The sequence below is a fragment of the Lissotriton vulgaris genome, chromosome 4_1 (assembly GCF_964263255.1).
Source record: "Lissotriton vulgaris chromosome 4_1, aLisVul1.2, whole genome shotgun sequence".
NCBI classification, from domain to species: Eukaryota; Metazoa; Chordata; class Amphibia; order Caudata; family Salamandridae; genus Lissotriton; species Lissotriton vulgaris.
In genome coordinates this window covers 57,484,344-57,507,277 of record NC_141691.1, presented here as the reverse complement: position 1 = coordinate 57,507,277, position 22,934 = coordinate 57,484,344, and the positions used below count along the sequence as shown (strand labels likewise).

At 50.0% G+C, this 22,934-nt stretch overlaps 1 protein-coding gene across 1 annotated transcript in view; it reads right to left on the bottom strand.

The window, feature by feature from the left end:
• TEX11 (testis expressed 11) overlaps positions 1-22,934 on the bottom strand; it is a 1,326,855-nt gene that overhangs the window by 405,891 nt on the left and 898,030 nt on the right. Inside the window, exon 21 of the mRNA XM_086918299.1 lies at positions 3,140-3,180. Coding sequence (XP_086774425.1) covers positions 3,140-3,180 — 41 coding nt within the window. The remainder of the gene's footprint in view (positions 1-3,139; positions 3,181-22,934) is intronic.

Sequence of the window (22,934 nt, the reverse complement as noted above, 5' to 3'; positions counted from 1 at the left end):
CATGCCGACGCAACGCCGAGGATCTCTAAGATGTCCCTTAAACTGATGGAGTTCAGATATGACGTGGAATACATCCCAGGCAACAAGAACAGAGTGGCGTACTACTTAAGCAGGGCAGCAGCAATGGAGCCCAGTGCGGAAGACGGCATGGGGACAGAAGAATGGGTGGCACTCACAGAAGACCAAGAAATGACCATCAGCCGACAAGAGTGGAAACAGGCATACGAAGAGGACCTAGTGCTTGGAGAAGTGAAAGCACACGTGACAAGGGGTTGGCCTGACAAGAACAAGACCCGGCGAGAACTCAACCCGTATTTTGAAGTTAGAGAAGAACTATCGATGGATGACCATGGCATATTCCTGTTCAGGGGTGAGAAAGTCATACCACCCGCCAACGTTATCCCCAAGCTGCTGGACACGTTACATGATGGACACCTAGGCGTTAGCAAGTTGAAACTGAGGGCCAAGCAGAACTATTGGTGGCCGGGAATGGACATAAGAGCTGAGAGACATGTCAGGGAATGCCAGAGGTGCCAAGGTGCTGACAAAACACTCAAACCGTTGCGCCCAGCCATGGGTAAGTTTGACCCTCCGAAGAATCCTTGGGAGGAGCTGTCCATAGACATTTTAGGCCCTGTTTTGAACGCCCAAGGGATACAGAAATACATCTGCGTCATGGTAGACCGATATTCCAAGTGGCCGGAGCTGAGAATTGAGGAAGCAATGGACACAGAGACTATTGTAAGTTTCATGGCTGAAACGTTTGTGAGAGAAGGCATTCCTAAAAGTGTCCTCAGCGACAACGGCCCCCAATTCCGATCTGAAAAATGGTCCCAATTCATGCAGAGGAACGGCATCACAGCGAAACACACGTCCGTATACCACCCTGCCGGGAACGGGTTGGTGGAACGGTTCAATAGAGTGGTGATGGGTTCGATACAAGCTGCCATCTCAGACAACAAGGACTGGGAAACAGAGATATGGCACATGGTGTGGGCTTACAGAATAACCCCCACAAGCACTGGCTACAGTCCCTTTCAGATACTCAGAGGCCGCGAGCCGTTCACCCAAGACAACAGGGTATGGAAAGAAAAGGTAATAAAGAGTGAGTGGTCACCGGCTGTGGTACAAGCCAACTTGAAAAGAGCCAGGCAGTATACACCAAGCACTATGACACTCGAAGGAATGTGAAGAACACAGCACTGGAAAAAGGAGAGTGGGTGAGAGTTAAACTGGCCACACTACAAAGGAAGGGTGAAAGCAAGTACAGCAAGCCCATGCAGGTGAAGGAAGTAAGGGGCAGGGCGGCCCTACTGAGCGATGGAAACGTCTGGTCGCAAGACCGCATGGCCAGATGCAATAAAATATTATGCTGGAATGATAACAGGAATGACGGAGGAAATGAGGATGGAAGAGAGACCCCCCGAGAATATGGGGGAGAGGACTTGGACATTGGTGAGGCACAACAAGAGACAGGGACTGAAGGTGCCAGCCTGGAGCAGCAGAATGAGGTGGATCGGAGTAGTGGTCAGACTAGCGCGGCTGCGCTAGGGAGTGATAGCAGAAGTGGAGCAGCAACCGCCATGACCCCGGTAAGACTGACCAGGAGGGGAAGGGCGGTGGTCCAGCCGGCGAGATTCAGAGACTATGACATGAGCGAGGACTTGTACATATAGTTATGTTGGGAAAAAAGGGAGATATGTAGTGAGCGCTCTAGTCTCGCACGTCACGTAATTACGTGACGTGCAGCGGCCATGTTAGGATGCGCGCGCAGCATAGGCAGAAGCGCGAGGGCCGGCTGAATGTAAGACGTGCTCGGCGCTCCTTGTGACAATAATGCTGGAATAAATATAGAGAACAGAACCTGGCTCCAGAGTATCATTGGGGGAGAGTAACTAACACTACAGGTATTGCAGGACTTTGGCTTGTCAACTGTTGCAAAGGGTTAAACATATGTGCATAGGAGCATGATGCAGACGCAAGACATAGAGGCTGCACACAGGAACAATGCTGTAAAGTTTGGAGATACTGAACTCTACTGAGAGGATATGTATAAATAGGCTTCAAGAGAATGAACTGGCTGAATCCTTGACAAGGCTGCTGTGCTGACTGCATGTGATACACACATTAAAATAATAACTATTATATATTGCTTCACTGATGTTTTGCAGAGCTATAATAACTGGTCTTATTATTACCAAATGTAATGGTTTTGGAAGGAAAAAGAGCTGAACGTCTCTGCAATATTTGGAAACTGTACACAAGTAACTAGTGGACACTTGAGGTGTTGAGCCATCTTGCTGCCTGCACCTCAACTTCATTCTCTCCGTGGTGCGACCCTTCAGGGGTGACCATGAGAACTGACACTGAGAGAGGAACAAGACCAATAGAGGAAGGAGAATGAAAGCAGGGCTGGCTGCTGAGGGAGTTGAGGGTAAGCAGCCTCTGGAGTTGAACACTGCAGGGCAGTAGAAGGAGAGCAGCAGTTCTGGGTGGACCTCCCTGATAAAAACAGGGAACGCTCTGTTTGGGAGGAAGCCAGAAGGTTAGGTGTCATACTAAGCTGATGAGAGGTCGCTTAGTTCTGAAGCAAGGTGGTGGAGTGGCAACAACCAAGAGATGCAATCACCAGAACAAGGTTCCATGAAATCTGAAAAGAATTTAGAAAGGCTCGGCATCATTGGAAACAAAACAGTAAAGGAGCGTGTTCCTATAGGGTGAAGGCAACAGATTACGGCGACTCAAACTTTCGTGTTTCTCTTTCCAAAATCAATAGACTGGACCAAATCAAATGGCTAATGAAAGTTCTACCAAAACGTGCAAACACCCCTACAGAATAACATGTTAATTGTAAATGCAGATAAGATTGTTATTACTCTTACATGACACTTTCCTAGATATATTTAACATCACATGCTACTGCTACTCGACAGGACACTTAGAGATAGAAATGCCCTAGCTTTGCGGCATCGGTATCCACAATGGAATGAGGCTCACATCTGCACAACACTGGAATTCAGACCACCTTACCTTATGCATGCAGTCTCTCAAGTCTCATCGCGTTTTATTAATTGCGAGAATAAAAAGGACTCTTAATGAAGGTTTTAATGTTACGAATTGAGAATGGAGGCTTGCTTACCTGTGTTGAGATAGGATGAGAGAAGAGTAATGTCACTATTCCTACAGCAGGAGTTAAAGTTGTAAATTAGTTTTCAGCATATTGGAAATCACTTTGTGTTAGTCATTTTCCTTCACTTTTTGAGAATATCAACACATGAAGCATGTGTAATAGATTAGCTTCAAGCAACGAAGCAGAAAGTAGTGGTTCATTTCAAGTTTATTAATGTTTAGACAATTGTCTTTAAAACAATAAATACATATAATGCAGATTAAAATGTAACCCCAACCCAACAACCCCCCAGACCATTACAAGGTCAAAATCTCGGACTACTCATGGGACCCGCTATAAACATTAAGAGTAAAGTGCCGATGTATCACTACGTGCCACTTCATCTCTCCGTCCATAGGATGCGACATCAGTTAATCTAAAGTCTAAAATCTAAAATGCACTTGATATCCCAAACGTATTTTTAAATATGTTGCTAAGGCACGTGCAACGTCTAAACATTCAATAGTCACTAAGAGTGCCAGTGCTTTATTACTTTGATATATATTGTATTTTAAAAAAGCAGTTGTAAAATCAGACATCAAACCACATAGGAATGTAGAAAATCTACTAAAAAATGAACATTAAAATTTTGACATCTTAATCCACAGGTGCAGAATTGTTCTCAGCATCCAGAAGTGTGTTAAATTCCTCAAGCTTCAGGTACCACAAATTCAAGGCAACCCGAAAATTTAAAAACAATAAGGCAGTTGGGCATTTGGTAACGCTGATATAAATGTTAACCCCCTCTGATTATTCCAGGACTCCATCATATAATTTGCTGAGTGTTTATTGTTTCCATACCCTAAATCAGACAGCCATGACGCTCTTCTAAAGGCCCCTTTCAATTCAACTTTCGATAGGTGGGAGGGCTCAGTCATCTTGAGTTTCTCCATTTTTAGAGCCACAACAATTTTTCCTAATCTACTCCTGACCCGCACCGCCCATCTTAGCTCAGTCCTTCCAATTTCATTTGCACAGAGAAGTGATACCTTTTGAACCTCTGAGGCCCAGAGCTTATCCCAGAATCGCAGGGTTGATTTGTAGGCCAGGAAATTCCAAGCCTGCAAATCCCCTTCCAATCTTATCGCTGGGCCCATTACACTTTTTGGTAGACCTAACAATGTTTCAGACATTTACCCTCACAATTCTCCCAGATTGACTCGGTGCTCAGAGTCAATAACTCTGTCCCATATAGGCATTGAGAGGGGACCATTGCGCTATAAGTGAGGTCCAAGACGGCCCACCAAAAACATACTAGTCCTCCTATAGTTGAGGCTGCACATATCTCCACAGTTTCTTATGTAGAGCCCAGTTAAAATTTTTAGTGAACATCATTCCTAGGTACTTGCACAATGATGTTACCACCTCCACCATCCTATTGTCCAATAAACAATTATATGGTTTCAAGTTTTTCCAAAAAGGGGTCATCTTTTCAATAAGGCCTCATTTAAGTCAAGCTCGACTCGGGTCAAATTCTGTGTATGTAGTTCTTGGAGTATTGCTAATAGGCTAGTGGAATTACAAGTTGATGCAGTTTTCCCCACAAAATACAATGATCCACAAGATCAAAGGCTGAGCTATGATTGACAAAACAACAGAACGGATTCCCAGTCGTTTCCATTGCCTTCTGCCCCAAAACCCAAAAGCTGAAACAGTGACCACTCACTGAATGCCCTTTCTAGAAGCCTCCTTGTTCCACTGGGACAATATCATTTATTTATTTATTTATTTATTTATGGGCTTATATAGCGCTATGAATAAACTCCCAAGGGAGTATCTCCGCGCTGTAACTGCCGGTGCAGAGCTGAAAAAGGGAGCACATAGTTAAAAGTACTGTGAACTAGGAACATTGCATGCGATCCAGTTCTTATAAGAGATAAGAATTAACTTTGAGTACAATTTTGCACTAATGTCAAGCAGGATATCCGTATCCCTTTTTTATATATCGGTTTGATTACTGCACCCTTCCATCCTGGTGGAAATATACCTGACCTTGTTATGGATCCAAAAACATGTGAGAAGAAAGTTGCCCACCACTTGGGGTTGGACTTTATTACAATTGCTGAATGATTAACCCTGCTGCTTTGGTTAGATTTAGGGAGGATATCAGATTTACTAGAGAATAAATCCAAAGACTCTCTCCCAATTTAGGCCAATTTCCTTTCACAGCTACCTTTCTGGCCTTGCATATATTGCTTAAATAGGTAACCCAAGTATTTTCTGGTACTGTACACCTTGAAGGTGACTCCGACTTACTCCACCATCCCTGAACTAACTTCCAACATGTTTTCATATCCTTATCATGGAGGGGGCTAATCATAAAGTCCCAACTTGACTTGTAATAAGCAATCATCTTCTTAACACTAATCAAGACATCTTACTCCTTTTTTTTTATAAAGTTCTCTTCCATTAAGAGCCCCCAAGGAGAGACTCCCCCTTCCTACTGCCACCTAGGGCATGACCTCAGCCGACCACTGCACCACCACGGGGAAAGGAAGTCCCTTCCTCCATGGCCACACTAGGAGGAGAGTCAGGCCAGTCTCTGGTGAAGTGTCCTTACCACTGACATCAGTCAGTTTCTCATACCAGTTATCCTCGGCCAAGGGCTCCTCAAGGGAGTAAGGAGAACCACTAGAATCCTAGGATCCTCCCCAATGGTATTCTCCACAGTGCCTCTCGAAAGAAAGAGGCCATGTTTCTAACCAGGAGTGTATTGGCAGGATCGGAGTCTGGAAGGACAATGTGGTTGGGACTGCAGAGGAGCAGCACCGGGAACAGCGCCAGTGGAGCGTATTCCGGTGAAGGTCATGGATTCAGGACCGGAATCGGTCTAGATTCAGAAATGGAACCAAAGGGCCAACTTACGGCAAAGGCAAACCCCCCTACAGAAATCCAGTCAGGGCATTCTGAACCTGCATGGCCAGAAAGAGTTACAAAGGAGGAGGGTCGCTAAATATAAGCAATTTGGCCTCATAAAATTCCCTTAGTTGGGCAGCAGTTTTTCAGGCTCTGGGAAATTATGGAAGGCAGGAGCCAACCCAGGCGAAGTATGGGAGCGGGCCTTAGATTTGTGGCATCCTGTGCCTCGTCTGATGACCATCGCGTTGAAGTCAAAGACTGCTTCCACTTCTTGACCTTCTTGTTCTTGTGGGACTTATCCAATGAAGACTTTGACTTTCACGAGGACTAACAGGAACAGCTCCGAGAGTGTACCTGGGACCTCCACGTGACAAGGTGAGCAGAGTCTCCATTGCCAAGCACCAGAAGTGTCAAAGCAAACTCCTGAACTACCTTGGGGTTAATTGCATGGCTGTCAGGGCAGGCCTAGAAGTGGTGTCTGGTTCCCGGCATCACAAGCAAACCAGGTGTGGGTCTGCCACAGACATCTGCCAATGGCAGGCTCCACAGGGTTTAAAACCCATTGGTTTTGTTAGGGGACATCCCTAAAGACACATTGGGAGCATAAAGTTAAAAAAGTGTAGCCAAACAGGTTGGAAAAAAATTATTGTGGAAGCTCTTCCGGATCTGTGCTGATGGCGCATAGAGAAAATAACTGATGTCAGCCTGCTGTGGTGGTGCCTAGGGTACTGCACGTCACACCTGGCATGGAAGAAGCAGATGACGCAGTTGCACAAGTTACTACTTGTGTAACGATATATCTGTAAGAGACAACAGTTAGTGATAGATTCCTTACCTTAGAATATCCCCAGGCGTCAGACTGGATCCGGAAACTTTTGCGTAGCAGTACCCTTGCGTGTCGGTAGGCGTCGTCTGCGGCTCCGCGTCCGGCGTCGGCGTCGTGGGTGCCGTGATGACGTCGTCGGAGTACTTAGAAGCCGCCTCCGCGTGCTGACGTCAGTTCTTAGACACAGCTTTTCCGCGCCAGAAACGCAGAGCTATGCCAAAAACCAACACTGGTGCCAAGAAACTAGGACCCTGAAAGGGGATGACCTTAACCCTAGATATCGGTTCGCAGAACGGGGAGGATGGGTGGGTCGGTAAGGAATCTATCACAAACTAATGTCTCTTACAGATATATCGTTACACAAGTAGTAACTTGTGCATCTGAAAGAGACACGTTAGTGATAGATTCCTTACCTTAGAATAGATACCCCAGCAATATCAACCCCGTGGTGGTGGGTCTGCGAACCAATAATCACACCAGAAAGTCCTGGAGGACGGAACGGCCAAAGTAGCCATCCCTCCGGACTTGACTGTCCAGGCAATAATGTTGTGCGAACGTGTGCAACGAGGCCCACGTAGCCGCCTGGCAAATGTCCTGCAAGGGCACTCCTCGGCCCAAGGCAGTTGTAGTCGCTGTGGCTCGAGTGGAATGAGCCATCAGCCCCACAGGGGGTTCCTTCTTAGCTAAGGAGTAACACGCCTGGATGCACAAGATGATCCACCGCGAGATGGTCCGCTTGTGCACCGCTTTCCCTTTCTTAGCGCCCACGTACCCAACAAAGAATTGGTCATCCACCCGGAACTGTTGTGTGTGATTCAAATAAAATGAGAGCGCACGTTTTGGGTCCAGATGGTGGAGCCTCTCTTCCTCTCTCGAGGGATGCGGAGGCGGAAAGAAGGTGGGCAAGGTGATAGATTGCCCAATGTGGAAGGCCGTGACTACCTTGGGTAGGAAGGAGGGCCTTGTCCGTAACACAACCTTGTCCGGATGGACTGAAAGGAAAGGAGGCTTACAAGATAGAGCCTGGAGCTCACTCACTCTCCTGGCAGAGGTGATGGCTACCAGGAAGGCAGTCTTCAAGGAGAGAAGGCGAAGAGGACAGTTGTGAAGTGGATCAAAGGGAGCGCACATCAGAAATGTAAGAACCAGGTTCAAGTCCCACTGAGGCATCACGAAGGGAACAGGAGGGAACGTGTGTGTGTGATGCCCTTCAGGAATCGATTAACGATAGGGGACTTGAACAAAGAAGGTTGATCAGGCAGCCTCAGAAAGGCTGAAAGAGCTGAAAGATAGCCCTTGATAGTGCCCAGAGCAGAGCCCTGCTGGGCAAGAGAAAGAAGGAAGAGGAGAACCTCAGAAAGAGGGGCATTAAGAGGATCCACAGCCTTTGCTGTGCACCATGCCACAAATCTGTTCCACCTGCAGGCGTATACCGACTTTGTGGAGGGACACCTGGCTGCCAGAATGATGTTACAGACTTCAGGAGGCAAGTCAAATGGCCTCAACTGTCGCCGCTCAATCTCCAAGCATGGAGGTGGAGACTGGACAGGTTCGGGTGGAGGACCGTCCCCTGCTGCTGCGACAGAAGGTCCTCCAGAAGAGGCAGACGAACCAGGGGATCGACTGACATACTGGGTAGCTCGGGATACCAGTACCTTTGTGCCCAGTCCGGAGCCACAAGGATGACTTGTGCCCGGTCGCGCTTGATCTTCTTCAGCACTCTGGGCAGAAGTGGTATAGGCGGAAAGGCGTACTACAGACCGCAACTCCACTCGCGACGAAAAGCGTCTCCTAGCGAGTGCCGCCTTGGAAATTCCAACGCGCAGAACTGATGACATTGCGCGTTCTCTTCGGTGGCGAATAGATCTAACCAAGGCTCTCCCCACTGCAGAGAGACCTTGCGCCACGTCCGAGTTCAGACGCCATTCGTGATCCATCATGCACCGGCGGCTGAGCTCGTCCACCCTGGCGTTCAGAGAACCTGCCAGGTGTTGAACCATCAGAGTCACGCCCTGATGTTCCAGCCATTGCCAGAGGCGCAGAGCCTCCTGGCAAAGGGTCCACGACCCCACCCGCCTTGTTTGTTGCAGTACCACATGGCGGTGGTGTTGTCCTTGAACACCTGCACTACACTCCCTCGGACAGACGGGAGGAATGCCTTCAGTGCCAGACCACAGCTCCAAAAGGTTAATATGAAGCCGGGACTCCGCTGGAGACCAGAGGCCTCTGATCTCCGCCTCTCCCATGTGGCCTCCCCAGCCCTGGAGGGACGCGCCCGTCACAACTACGTGCTCTGGTTGGGGAAGGGAGAGGGATCTGCCTTTGACCCAATCGCGGTCCGTGAGCCACCACTGCAGCTGTCTCGCAGTGCCCTCCGAGATCAGGACATGGTCGGACAGGTTGCCCTGATGCTGGGCCCACTGAAACTTCAGGTCCCACTGCAGAGCCCGCATCCGCCACCTGGCGTGATGCACCAGAAGGATGCAGGAGGCCATCAGCCCCAGAAGCCGCAACGTCAACCTGACCGAAACCCGGGATAAAGGCCGGAAGATTGGAATCAGAGGCTGTATATCCCGAACCCGCTGTTCAGGCGGGTAAACCCGAAAATGCGCCGAGTCGAGAACCGCTCCGATGAAAAGGAGCTTCTGAGATGGACACAGGTGTGACTTCGGCACATTGATGGAGAACCCCAGCTGGTGCAGGAGATCCGCCGTAGTCTGGAGGTGGCTGATGACTGTCTGGGGCGAGCCCGCCTTTAACAACCGGTCGTCGAGGTAGGGGAAGACTGAGACCCCCAACCTGCGCAGATGAGCTGCGACCACCGCCATCACCTTCGTGAACACCCGTGGTGCGCTGGTAAGGCCGAAGGGGAGCACAGTAAACTGAAAGTGCTTGTGGCCTACCGTGAACCGCAGGTAACGCCGATGGGCCGGCAGTACCGGGATGTGGAAATACGCGTCCTGCAAGTCCAACGCTACCATCCAGTCTCCTGGGTCTAGGGCAGCTAAGACCTGAGCCAGAGTCAGCATTTTGAACTTCTCCTTCCGGAGGAAGCCGTTGACGTTCCTCAGATCCAAGATAGGGCGTAGGCCCCCTTTGCCCTTCTTGGGTACCAGAAAGTAGTGGGAGTAGCAACCACGTCCTACTTCTGGCCCAGGAACGCGCTCGATGGCCCCCTTGGCCAAGAGGGCCGAAACTTCCTCCTGCAGGAGCCGCAAGTGATCCCCTGTCACGCGGTGGTGTTGCGGTGGCATGGCTTGAGTAGTCGTCTCGAAGGGGAGGGAGTAGCCCCTCCGGACGATCCGCAGCACCCACCAGTCCGAAGTGACAGTGCGCCAGTGAGAGTGGTGATGGCGAACCCTGCCTCCCACTGGCGTCACATGGGCCGAAAAGAACGGACTAGGAGGGTTTAGAGGCGGATGCTGCGGGGGAAGGTGTGGACTGACCTCGCCGGGTTCCCCGACCGTCTCCACGGCGGTTTCCACGGCCGCCGCCGCTCTGGATGGCAGTCTGCGGCGAGTGGCTGGCGGCACGTGTGGGGACGCCCCTTCCTTGGCCACGAAAGGAGTGAAAGGCACCTGTTTGCTGGTGCGGGGCCGAGAGGCCCAAGGACTTGACCGTAGCCCTGGAGTCCTTAAAGCGCTCAAGCGCGTGGTCTGCCTTGTCGCCAAAAAGGCGACGGCCATCGAACGGCATGCCCATCAGACTGTTCTGGACATCTTCCGAAAAATTGGCGGATCTCAGCCAGGCGTGGCGTCTCACCGCCACCGTCGTAGCCATCGCTCTGCCTAGCGAGTCGGTGGTATCCAGCCCACACCTGATCGAATACTTGGCTGCATCTCGGCCCTCCACAAAGGCTTGGCCGAGTTTGGCCCGTACCTCCAACGGGCACTCTGGCAGCACCTCCGCCACCGTCTCCCACAGAGAGTGGGTGTAGCGGCCCAAGAGGCATGCGGTGTTTGAAGACCGCAGTCCCAAGCTAAGGGAGGAGAATATCTTTTTACCATAATTCTCATACCTCTTGGATTCCCTGTCCGGCGGAGCCGTCGGGAATGCGGTCTGGGAATTAGAGGCCTGGATGACCAGACTCTCAGGGGTGGGTTGGGAGGACAGGAAACATCGGTCGCCCGGAGCCGGGCGGTGGCGTCTGGCCACGTTCCTATCTACGGGCGAACCCGTAGCGGGCCTGGACCAAGTGCCCAAAAGAACGTTGGTCAAGGCCTCATTAAAGGGCAGCAGAGGCTCAGCCGAGCATGACTGCGGTTTAAGGACCTCTGTGAGGAGGTTAGTCCTCACGGCCGCGAAGGGGAGCTCAAGGCCCAGGGCCTTGGCAGCCCTCGTCAACACCACACCATAGGTAGCCCCCTCCTCCAAAGTCACGGTAGGAGGAGAGACAAAACCAGTGTCTGGAGAGGTGTCCAGGCCACTGGCCTCCCCAAGGTCTCCTGCCCAGTCCTCATGAGACTGACACTCCTTGGTCAGAGGGTCCTCAGACCCCTCCCAATCCTCCTCTTCACCCATCTCCTGAGACTCAGGGTTGTAATTGAATGGGTTCGGTTCGTAGAAGTGGAAATGTCCAAACGGCGTCGGGTGCGGCGCCCAGCGGCGCCGCTCCGACGTCGGAACCGAAGCAAAGGAGGTATCGGGGGCGGCGCCGCCCGAGGACGGCGCCGGAGGTGACACCTGACGGACCGACGCCGGGGGGGCCGTAAGGTCCACCGGCGATGATCCAGAGCCCGAGGAAGGGCCAGCGGCGTCCCGCGGCACCGGGCCCGAAGGCGCCGGCGGCACCGGGCCTGAAGGTGCCGGCGGCGCCGTTCCTTGCGGCGCCGGGCCCGAAGGCACTGGCGGTGTCGGGATCGTGGGGCCCTGCGGCGCCGAAGCACCCGACGGCCCGAAGGTGCAGCCGAACCCGTCGGAGGAGAAAGGGACCTCATAGCCATGAGGAAGCGCTCAATCTCCTCCGGCGTCGCGTCCTGCCCAGGGACCGGAGGGTGTGGGGCGGGACAGGACGCCCGCGACTCCAAAGGAGCCGCGTGGGCGGTGTCACCCGAACCCCCGGCCGCATCGCGCGAGCGTCGGGGGGAGTCAGAAGAGCGATGAATCATTCCCTGTCATCAAACTGAGAATCCTTAGTAACTTGAAATGCTAGTAAACAATGTTAAAATGACCATATGCCTACAGTTTTGTTTAGTAGCACACCCATCTTATTAGAAACAACCCAAACTTTAGCCAATGAGACAGAGGAGCTGAGATTTCTCCCACCACTAAGTGCCACCAATTAAAGATTACTTTTCATAGCACAATAGTGAAGGATGTACAGAAGAGACAGTGAGCCCATGACCAGGGAGGAGAGAGGGTAGCATGTGAATCAATGAAAGATACCAATGCTGGTAACGCGGGTGTCTCCAGGGCGCTGTTTTGTGATATGGAAAATAGTTCAAAGCCAGTCAGTTCACAATCCAAAAACCAAGATTGGGGTTTAATGTGATTATTTTTTATTTTCAAGAATCAGTTGATTAGTCTTCCTTGAGTAATTGATTCCAGGCTTGTCTCAAGCTTAGTTTTCTCAGACTCTTGACTGTGTTTCTATTTCTGTTCACAGCTGCAGGCATTGTCGGACTGTGAGACCGTCAGGAAAAGACAGGATGTACAGGTAAGTGACCAGTTCCTCACTTCTAGAGGTTCTTCCTATATTCCCCATTTTACTGTCCCTTTATAATCCTCTTAGCATGCCCTCTCTCCTTCTTGGGTTGCCCTCTCCCTTGCTTTTGCTCTCCGATTACTTCTAGGATACTTCCTTTCTTTCTTTCTTGGATCCTTTCAGACGTAATCTCTTTTCCCTTAAATGTTCATCTATACTAAAATAAACTACAATTGATTCTCCCTAATAAGCAGGGGATTCGATTTCTCCCCACAAAAGATTTCTACCATTGCCTTCGGTAGTATCTTTTAGTTTGCTTTTCCTGTTGCTACTCTCGCTCTGTCCCTCAAACTAGTGAAAAATCCCCAAAAGAAAATATGCCACAAAATAAAAAAGATTCTGTCTCTTTTAGATAGGTCAGCAGCTCCTCTCTTTCACTGAAGTTTGGGCTGTTCTAAATGAGATGGAGGTGCTTCTAAACAAACACTATCGTTGGGCTTACGAGTGCACTCTTTGGAAGTAACGACTAGTTGGTATCGCAACGCCTCTATTGCCGTTGTGGCATATTTTTTGTTACTTCCTTCTTCCTGCCAGAAGTAAGAGGAGAATATGTCATCACTGGAGCATTATCAAAGTGGTAGTAGATCACAGGCCACAGTCTGCAGAGCTGGCAAGGCGAGGTTTATGCTATCCATCAATCCTGCTCTCCCTGGAGCCATATTTAGAATGTGCTGTCTCACAGAGCCCGAGGATACCACATGCTGCAGTATACATTACTTAAGCTAAGTGAGATCTAAAGCAGTGACAATCCACTGCAGCTCTCTGCCTACTTATCTACAGGAGACAAAGCAGTGAGAGTCCACTGCAGCTCTCTGCCTGCTTCCCTTTAGGAGTCAGCAGCAGCATCTAGTTCTGTGCCTCTTTGAATCCTGGAGGAAGGCTGACTTTCTTCCTCAACATTTACCTTCTTTGAGAGCCAGAGCCGCTTTCCCACAAGTTTAGGTATCGGCAAACAAGTTACTTACCTTCAGTACTGATGTATCTGGTAGAGACACAGTCTAGTCGCAGATTCCTTAATTTAGAATATCCTCCAGGCGCCAGTCTGGATTAGGAGATTTTTCAGCAGTACCTCTGCGCCGGGGGTGGGGGTGGGGGCGGCATTGCATGGCTCCACCCTTACTTCGTCCACAGATATGACGTTAGTTGAGCCATATAAGTCCCTCCCGGCATACTGACGTCAGTTTTCTACTGTGAAACTGTTCCGCGAAACAACGCAGAGCCACTACAAAAACTATGTGAATGTGGAAACAGTGTGCCAAAAAAGATTAGAAAATTTAGAAACAATAATGACAATAAATAGAACATTAGAAACATGTTAGAGAAAAGCACTAGAGGGACGGAAGGGAGAGAGAGCAAAGAACTCGCCTCTAGAAACAGTCTTGCATGAGGGAAGAACCATACCCCCTTAAGAAGCAAACATCGTTGGAAATGAGTGTGAAGGTAAACAACAAGCAGTGTACAACCACATGAATGTTATGGTAATGAGTAACAAGGCCATAACAACATGACCGTTCAGGGAATTGGCTACATTTCTGCAACAACAGATAATGTGCAACCATACGCACTATAGCAGACCAATTGAAAGTAGCATAGGCAAATAGACCCCAAAAATATCAGGGGAGGGAAGGAGGGAGAAGGACAAGACCAATCTCCACACTGGAAGATTCAGGGTGTAAGAACGTGGATGGATAAATGAGCCCACCACCCAAGTATGAGAACGGGCAGGGAAACAACAGGTATAACAGAATAAGACATCCTGACCTGGGAAGGATGAGAAGTAGACAAACACACAAGAAGACGGAGACCACTGGGAGAAGACCAGTGGGTAGAACTCACCCTGAAAAGGCCCTTGCAGAACGGGGAGGATGGGTAGGCATTAAGGAATCTGCTGCTAGACTCTGTCTCTACCAGATACATCGTTATCAAAGGTAAGTAACTTGTTCATCTGATAGAGACATCTAGCTGCATATTCCTTAACTTAGAACAGATACCAAAGCCATACCCCATTTGAGGAGCGTCTGTGACTGAAACCCACCAAGTTCCAAAGAGAACTAATATGTCAAAAAGATCAACTAAAACAGGTGGGGACAGCAAGTGCAAGCGGAAGAGGCGGCGGGATCGCTTTGGTAGTTGACAAGCGCTTCCCCTGCACCACTCTCCCCACTGATAATATTTCGGGCTGTGAGTCTCTTGGCTTTACCCTCTCTCTATCCCCACGCCAAGCCTGTGCTGGGCTTTTAATTTATAGACCTCCGGGTCCCATAGGCCTTTTTTTCGAAGAACTGCAGGCTGTCCTCTCTGTGCTTTGTTTAAAATCCAAACATTGCATTTTATTGGGTGATTTTAATTTACACATGGATGATGGTAGTGATTTGGATGTTGTTAAGTTGTGGGACATTACAGCTCCTCTAGGGCTGTTACCCACACACAACAAAGGCCACACTTTAGACCAAGTTTTTTCTACAGCGGCGATCTGCGCATCCCCCCCGATCCCTGTCCTATGGTCTGACCACTTTTTAATAAATTTTATTATTTCTCCTGTCATCACTACCTCCCCCAGACCGTTGGAAGGCCCTAGAGGGACTGCTAGGGTTTTTCACCGGGTCTCCCCTGAAATGCTGGCATCTGCACTCTCCACGCACCATTGTCAACTGTCTGGTAGTTTAGAGGAAGATCTGGATCTGCTACATAGGTGGCTAGTGGATAGATTTGAGGAGTTAGCTCCCATGTCTATTCCTAGGAAATCCTGCAACCGCGCCTCGGAACCGTGGTTCACTCCTTTTCTTGGTGAGCTGCGCCGAGAGTGTAAAAAAGCTGAAAGGGCCTGGCGCCGCATGTATGATCCCAGTGACAAAAATAATTATAGGGAACTCACGAAGCTCTATCACCGCCATATTATGGCTGGGAAAAAAGCTTATTATAACAAAAAAATTGAGGACGTGGCGAATAAGAGTAAAGAAATTTTCCGTATTGTTAAAGATTTTACCTCCCCTACCTCGATATTGCCATCCCACTCCCATACGGAAGCATGGGTCCATCAACTTACAATCTTTTTCACCTCTAAAATTAAAGCTATTCAAGATACTTTTTCCCCTCTGAGTTCAGTATCTGTATCCGAGCACAGGCTCTCTCGGTTTCCATCCTTAGTAGTGGAAGGCCCCTCTCTTTCTGAGTTTCCCCCTCTGTCCCTACCTGCCTCTCTTGACCTTCTCACCCAGCTCAAGTCTGGCTCCCGCAGGATCCCTGTCCCGCTAAATGCCTTGGAAAAGTAGCACCTGCCTTAAACTCCTTGCTTAACCCGGTGCTCAACATGCCTTTAAGCACAGGGGTGGTTCCCCAGGCCTGGAAGCATGCCTTGATCCTGCCGCTTGTCAAGAAGCCCAATTTGGACCATCTAATCCATGCTAACTATAGGCCGATCTCCCTTCTCCCGGCTCTGGCAAAGGTGGTTGAGAAGCATGTTCACATCTCCCTCTCTGACTACATTGAGAGTAACGACAGCCTTCACGATACTCAGTCAGGTTTTCGCACTAACATGAGTTAGGAGACCGCTCTCCTTGAAGTTACTGATGCCATCCGGGAAGTTCTGGATTTAGGTGGAAAGGCCATATTAGTTATGATGGATTTGTCAGCGGCCTTCGACACCGTTCCCCATGACGGTCTCCTTTTAAGACTCTGGGAGATCGGATTGCGTGGAGTGGTGTTGAAGTGGTTTGAGTCATTCTTGGCCGGCCGCCGGCAAACGGTCTGGGCGCTGTAGGAAGGTGGATACCTGACTATGGTTGCCCCCAACTTTTTGCCTAGTGTTTTGCTGGTTTTCCGACTTAGTTGGCCTGGGACCCTGCCAATCAGGACCCCAGGCCTACTGCTCTCTCTCTAAAATGGATTCCATGTACCTTAGGTACATTTTCAATTGGTACTGGGCCACCTTATCAGACCCTGTAACTCAGGGCATAGGTGTACCCAGGGCCTACCAGGGGCTGAAGCATGTATTATGCCACCCCTGGCTGGCCATCTAAATCTGACACAACTGGCTGCACGACAGCTGGGGCAAGGTGGTGTAATCACCCTTTGCTTTAGATATAGTATACCTATATCTAACCCTGAAATTGACACACAGATTCCTATCAGTCACTCCTATGGCAGGCCTTGACAATCCTGAAGGCAGAGTGCTTGGAATCGTGTGAGATGGTGCTCTGGCATGAGCTGAGCCCGTTTGCAGCTTGCGGAACCAAGTCCTAATAGCTGTTCCATGATAACGCATACCATATACTCTTAAGAGCATTATAATCCTTGCGGTTAAATGCTATCTCTGGTATCGCTTTATCAAAACATGTCGAGTAAGGTGTCATACGAATTGGAATACTAAGCATTCCACCCTTCTAGAGGGACACGACATGTATGTAACTGTGAACCCCGGTTAAAGTTAACTCAAGCCTCAGCATCACAAAATGGATGCTGCCACCACAGACACGAGTCTGACCCCCTGCAGCTGGGAGTCCTTCCAGCGAGGGGAGCTTGGACAAAGGGTTTCCTGTCAGGGGCGGTGCTAGCACCATCCCAGACAGGGTTTTGTGTATCCTGGGTAGGCAGGGCTTTACAGGAAGGTGGCTGCAAGTGGCACCCCGGTGCTCACTACGCATCTGCCGGCTAGAACCAGTTCCAGGGGCACACCAGCCCCTGGCCTGGAGAAAGTCCGGCATGGGAGAGGGGTGTAACCACCCCCCTTCCTGGTCCCACCCCTAGGGCAGGACCTAGTCGCGTACCCACCCCTTTCTTTAGGATAAAGGCAGGAGCGGGGACCCTTCCAAATTAGATCATCTTTGAATCAAGAAACTACTTTCTACGAAAGGAACTCTCGACTTCTTCTTAAGACTTCTCCCTTGTGACTAAGGAGTAGTCACCCTGCATCCGCAGGCACCATCTAAGAACTCTGCGGTTTGCTGCACGTCCTTCCCCCGGAATCCGACTGACCAGCTCGACGAGACCCGGCTTCCCTGGCACCTCTGACCTCTACCTACCTCTACAGCTAAGCTGAGAACCGTCGGTGCGACGAGACCTCGAGGGACCGGCCATCATCAGAACTGCACGACTTCTATCCAGCACGACCGCCGAGGGATCCTCTGCTGAGTGCTTTGGGGTCCGAGAAGCCCCGACCCTGAGCAGCTCCAGCACCGAAGTCCAGCCCCCCAGCATCCACGAGATCTGCGTGGGGCCCTTCTGCTTTTTGCTGCTCACCGCGTTGTCTGGCTACTAGCCTGTTGGCTTGTGGCCTTCCCGACGACGACAACACTGCTGGTCTGGTTGCTCCAGACTGGCCCTTGCTCCGTTCCAAAAGAGGAGCACCCCGGACCCTCCTGGTCCACTCCAGACGCCATTTTAAGTCCACCGCGTGGGCTTGAATTTGCAAAGACTTGTTGCCCCAGTCCTGGGTCCAGCGACGTCGACAGCATCAACCATCGTGGGACAGCTCGCACCTCCATCCTGGTCGCCAACAACGCCTCCTGGTCCGTGAGACTGCAGAGCCCAGCGTCGCCCACTCACCTGGTCGAGGTGACTTCGCCCGGTGCCATCCTGGTGCCCACACAATCACTGGCTAGTGATTAAGAACTTGGTCCCCTCTGCTTTCAGGTGTCATCCATCTTCGATCCAGGCTTGGATCACTTCGAACAATCTTCACTGGTCGCCTGCCAGCAACTCTTTCTTCAGGCTCCTGGTTCGTCAACGAGGATTCCCGACGTCTTTTCAGACCTATGCAGCCACAGCCCCTGGGCTAGGTAACTTCGGCATTTCGGTGCCCCAGCATAGCCTCACTATCTAAGGGTCCAGATCCACTGTCGTTTTCAACCTACCTTATCGGGTTCGCCCGAGAACACTAACTTTGCTTTTACTAGCCTCCATAGACTTTGTCCCGCATCCCGCGTGAGAGTGCACACTCTGCACCCGAGCCCCTAGGCCTCCTACTAGTAATCTGAAGGTTCAGTAACGTAGTCCTAGCGATTCCAAAGCCTATTAGTCCAGTACTTACCTGCTAGTAATTTCGCATTCCACTTTCATAGTATATGGTTTTTCGTGCCCCTCGGGCATTTGTGTAAATTGTGCAACTTAAAGTATTTTCGTAAGAGTTTTGTTGTGTGCTTAGTACCTTGTCCTCATAAAGAGTACAGGGCTGTTGTGATCTAAATAAATAAACTGTTTATTTTCATAACACTTGTGTGGTGTCCTTTCACTTGGTGTTCAAGGGGTATATGTGATGGTATAACAGCTGGCTTAACACGCCCTCTAGAGTCTAGCCTAAAGACTGCTCTTGTCCATGCTACTAGGATAGCTGGTCTATCGGTTTACTTACAACCAATCATCAATAAGGGTTGTTTGGACTGATACATAGTGATCACTAGAATAGTGAGCACTGCATATCAGGCCAACGTCTCACATTGGTGAGCAGCGGTTGGGATTTGAGCTTGCTGTTGTTTTACCACGCGTATCCTAAGAATATCTTTGTGAAAGATCACATAAGTATAAGGTACATATAACTTAGCTTAGAATACTCGGAGTTCTACTGAACCAGCTGTTGTAGTTCAACAAGGCTTAGCACACCTTGACTACAACTCTTAGCAAGGGATCAGTAGGCAAGCAAATAGTGTAGGTAGGTGCATCACTTACACCACACTAGAAGCATGTCTAACCACAGAGAGTCGTCAGAGACCCCTCATGTGGTTGTGGACCCTCCACAGGTCCCTTCCAGATATGTTGCTCTTAGCTTCCAGGAGATGAGACAAGTGTGTACCTCCAGGAAGCTAAAACAGGGTTCGAACCCTACCATTCCTTTTCTGATTGGTCTCTTAGAGACTTATGATGCTAGGAGGGCTGCTAACACAGATCCTTCTCATCCAGATGGGAATATGCCCCCCTTAGAGGGACCCTTTAGTAACCCTGACCACCCCTCCAGGCAGCAGATGATGCTGAGGAGGAGGAGGAAGAGGAGTTATCAGAGGATGAGGCAGACAAGGGACAGGTAGAAGTCAGGAGACTCACCAGGTCCAACTTAAGTAGGCATGAGAATGGATTTGGGGGACCCCCAGGGGCACTCTCAGGCAGACTTAACATTGGGAGTGGACGAGTTAGGTCTCTATCCAGAGGCTCTAACAGATCCATTCGAACCAATGGCTCTCAGACCTCTTCTCACAGAGGGATGACATCCCCTCAGAGGAGAGAGCATGAAGCAAAAATGAAGGAAGTCAATCTGAGGATTGAAAGGGAAGAACTTGCCCTGGCCAAAGAGAGACTTGCCTTTGCTAGAGAGCAGAAATTGTGTGGGGCAGACCCCACTGGTGGCAGCATTCTCCCAAGAGAAAAAGACAGGAGTTTAGACACTAGACACCTGAGTAAGATAGTGCCCCCTTTAAGCAAGGGGATGACATCCACAAATGGATGACTGCTTTGGAGAGGGCTTGCACTGTACAGTGTGTCCCCCAGAGTCAGTGGGCAGCTATCTTGTGGCTCTGCTTTGAAGGCAAAGGTAGAGATAAGCTCCTCACTACTAGAGTTGAGGATGCTAACAATTACCAAGTCCTGAAGAATACACTGGTTGATGGGTTTGGTTTAACCACTGAACAGTACAGGTTGATGTTCAGAGACACCCAGAAAACTCAGTCTCAGGATTGGACTGACTTTGTTGATTGTGCCACTAAGGCTTTTGAAGGCTGGCTACTGGGAAGTAAGGTTACTGATTTTAAAGGATTGTACAATCTAATTATGAGAGAGCAAATCTTAAGTAATTGTCAGAACCAGTTATTACACCAACACCTGGTAGACTCTGATCTGACCTCTCCACAAGAATTGGGTAAGAGGGCAGACAAATGGGTCAGAACCAGGGTCAGGCCTAAGAACCAGGATGGTGACCAAAAGAAGGAATCAACCAAGCCTCCAGAGAAGGGTGGGAATAAATCTTCTGATCAAACCACAGGGCCCCAAAATTCCTCTGAAAAGGGTGGGTCCCAAACTTCTCCCAAAACCCAAAAGAAACCTTATTGTCATACCTGCAAACAGGTAGGCCACTATAAAAGTGACAGCAGTTGTCCCAAGGCCAACAACAATAAGGAGATTATACCCCCAGGTAATACTCCCAGACCTCCTGTTACCACTAGTGGTAATCCCCCAGGTGGTGGGAGTGCCCCCAAGAATGTGGTGGGCATTACTTTGGGAAACCAGGTGGACTATGGCCTAGCCAGGTCCCCTAACAACACTCTTGTCTGTGAGACTGGCATGGGGTTTGCCAACTTCACTACTGGTTCCCACATTTCGGGAAAGTATAGACAAGAGCCCTTTATCAATGGTCAGAAAGTTGAGGCATACAGAGACACAGGGGCCAGCATCACCATGGTGATTGACCATCTGGTCCCCTCTGCTCAACTGACCCCTGGTTTCCTTTATCAGGAGACAGACGTTCATGGAGTGAAAAGAAGGCATCCCATGGCAGTAGTCGAGCTCAGTTGGGATAATGTCACAGGGCCCATGAGAGTGGCAGTGACAGACACCCTACCTGTAGATTGCTTACTGGGGAATGACCTGGAACTCTCAGCATGGGCTGAGGTGGAGCAAGAAACTCACTCCAGGATGATAGGCCTACCCAGAAAGGTTAGTGGGGCAGTAATAGCTACAGCCCCAGTCCAAGCACCAGTCCTCCCTGAAAAGGTTGGAAGAGCAGTGGTAGCCACTGCCCAGGCTCAGACAGACTTTCCTGAACAGGATAGGAGGGCTGTGACAGACAGTCACAGCCCAAACACAGACTGAGTGCCCTCCTGAAAAGGTTGGCAAGGTTGAAATGGTCTCAGCCTCTACTCAGACAGATAGTGGGGTTGTGAAGCCTGAAACAATGGATCACTCCACCCAAACAGAGAGCATTGAGGAGGAAGAAAAGTCTTCCCCCTCCCAGACACTAGGTGAGAGCCAGCCTCCTCAGGGAACTGACTCTACCCCTGGTGAAGGAACTGCCCCAGAGGTAGTCAGGCCTAGCCTGGCAGAGCCCCTGATGACAGTGGACCCTTCCCAGGTGGGACCCAGTCTGGAGCAGGTAGCCTGCACCTCTCTGCCCTGCCTCAGTCAGCCCAGGGCTGTAGAGGTCAGGAAGGCCAGTGGTGGACCCCAAAGGGCCCCCTGTCCAAAAATCCCCAATCAGCAGATTAGGATCACTGAAACTAGTAGTCCTAGCCAAGTGAAAATAAAACAGACTCCTGAGGGATCCCCCTTAAAAGTAATTAGGGACCTCCCACAGCTGGACACTGTTGGGCACAGCCAAACCTGGGGCCTAAAAACCCCAAACCTGACCTGTCCCTCCAGTAAGCCAAACAGAGGGACTCAGCCTCCAGCTTTAGGTAGCCAGAGGTTGACCCTGAGAGCTCATAACAACTCAGTACTGGAAAGAAAGGCACATATGGTGGATAGTGATTGGAGGAAGTTGAGCCCAACAGTAGTGGAGTCTCACTTCAGTACTCCATTCCCACACCAGCCTTTTACTTTGCCAAAGCACACCACAGGTAGTGATTCCCTATGGTGGAGACCCTCAGATACCCTGAGGGTGAGGGGTTGCTTAGTGGACCATGATACAGGGCGTAACCATGCCAGTGCATGCACCACCTCATATGGCCACTCAGGCAATATAGGCTTACCTGGTCAAGGATAGCCTTATCTCCTTTCGTTTGGGGGGGGGTTGTGTGGGAAGGTGGATATCTGACTATGGTTGCCCCCAACTTTTTGCCTGGTGTTTTGCTGGTTTTCCGACTTAGTTGGCCTGGGACCCTGCCAATCAGGACCCCAGGCCTACTGCTCTCTCTCTAAAATGGATTCCATGTACCTTAGGTACATTTCCAATTGGTACTGGGCCACCTTATCAGACCCTGTAACTCAGGGCATAGGTGTACCCAGGGCCTACCAGGGGCTGAAGCATGTATTATGCCACCCCTGGCTGGCCATCTAAATCTGACACAACTGGCTGCACGACAGCTGGGGCAAGGTGGTGTAATCACCCTTTGCTTTAGATATAGTATACCTATATCTAACCCTAAAATGGACACACAGATTCCTATCAGTCACTCCTATGGCAGGCCTTGACAATCCTGAAGGCAGAGTGCTTGGAATCGTGTGAGATGGTGCTCTGGCATGAGCTGAGCCCGTTTGCAGCTTGCGGAACCAAGTCCTAATAGCTGTTCCATGATAACGCATACCATATACTCTTAAGAGCATTATAATCCTCGCGGTTAAATGCTATCTCTGGTATAGCTTTATCAAAACATGTCGAGTAAGGTGTCATACGAATTGGAATACTAACCCCTCGCCAATTCTGGTGACGGGGTTAGCATTCCACGCTTCTAGAGGGA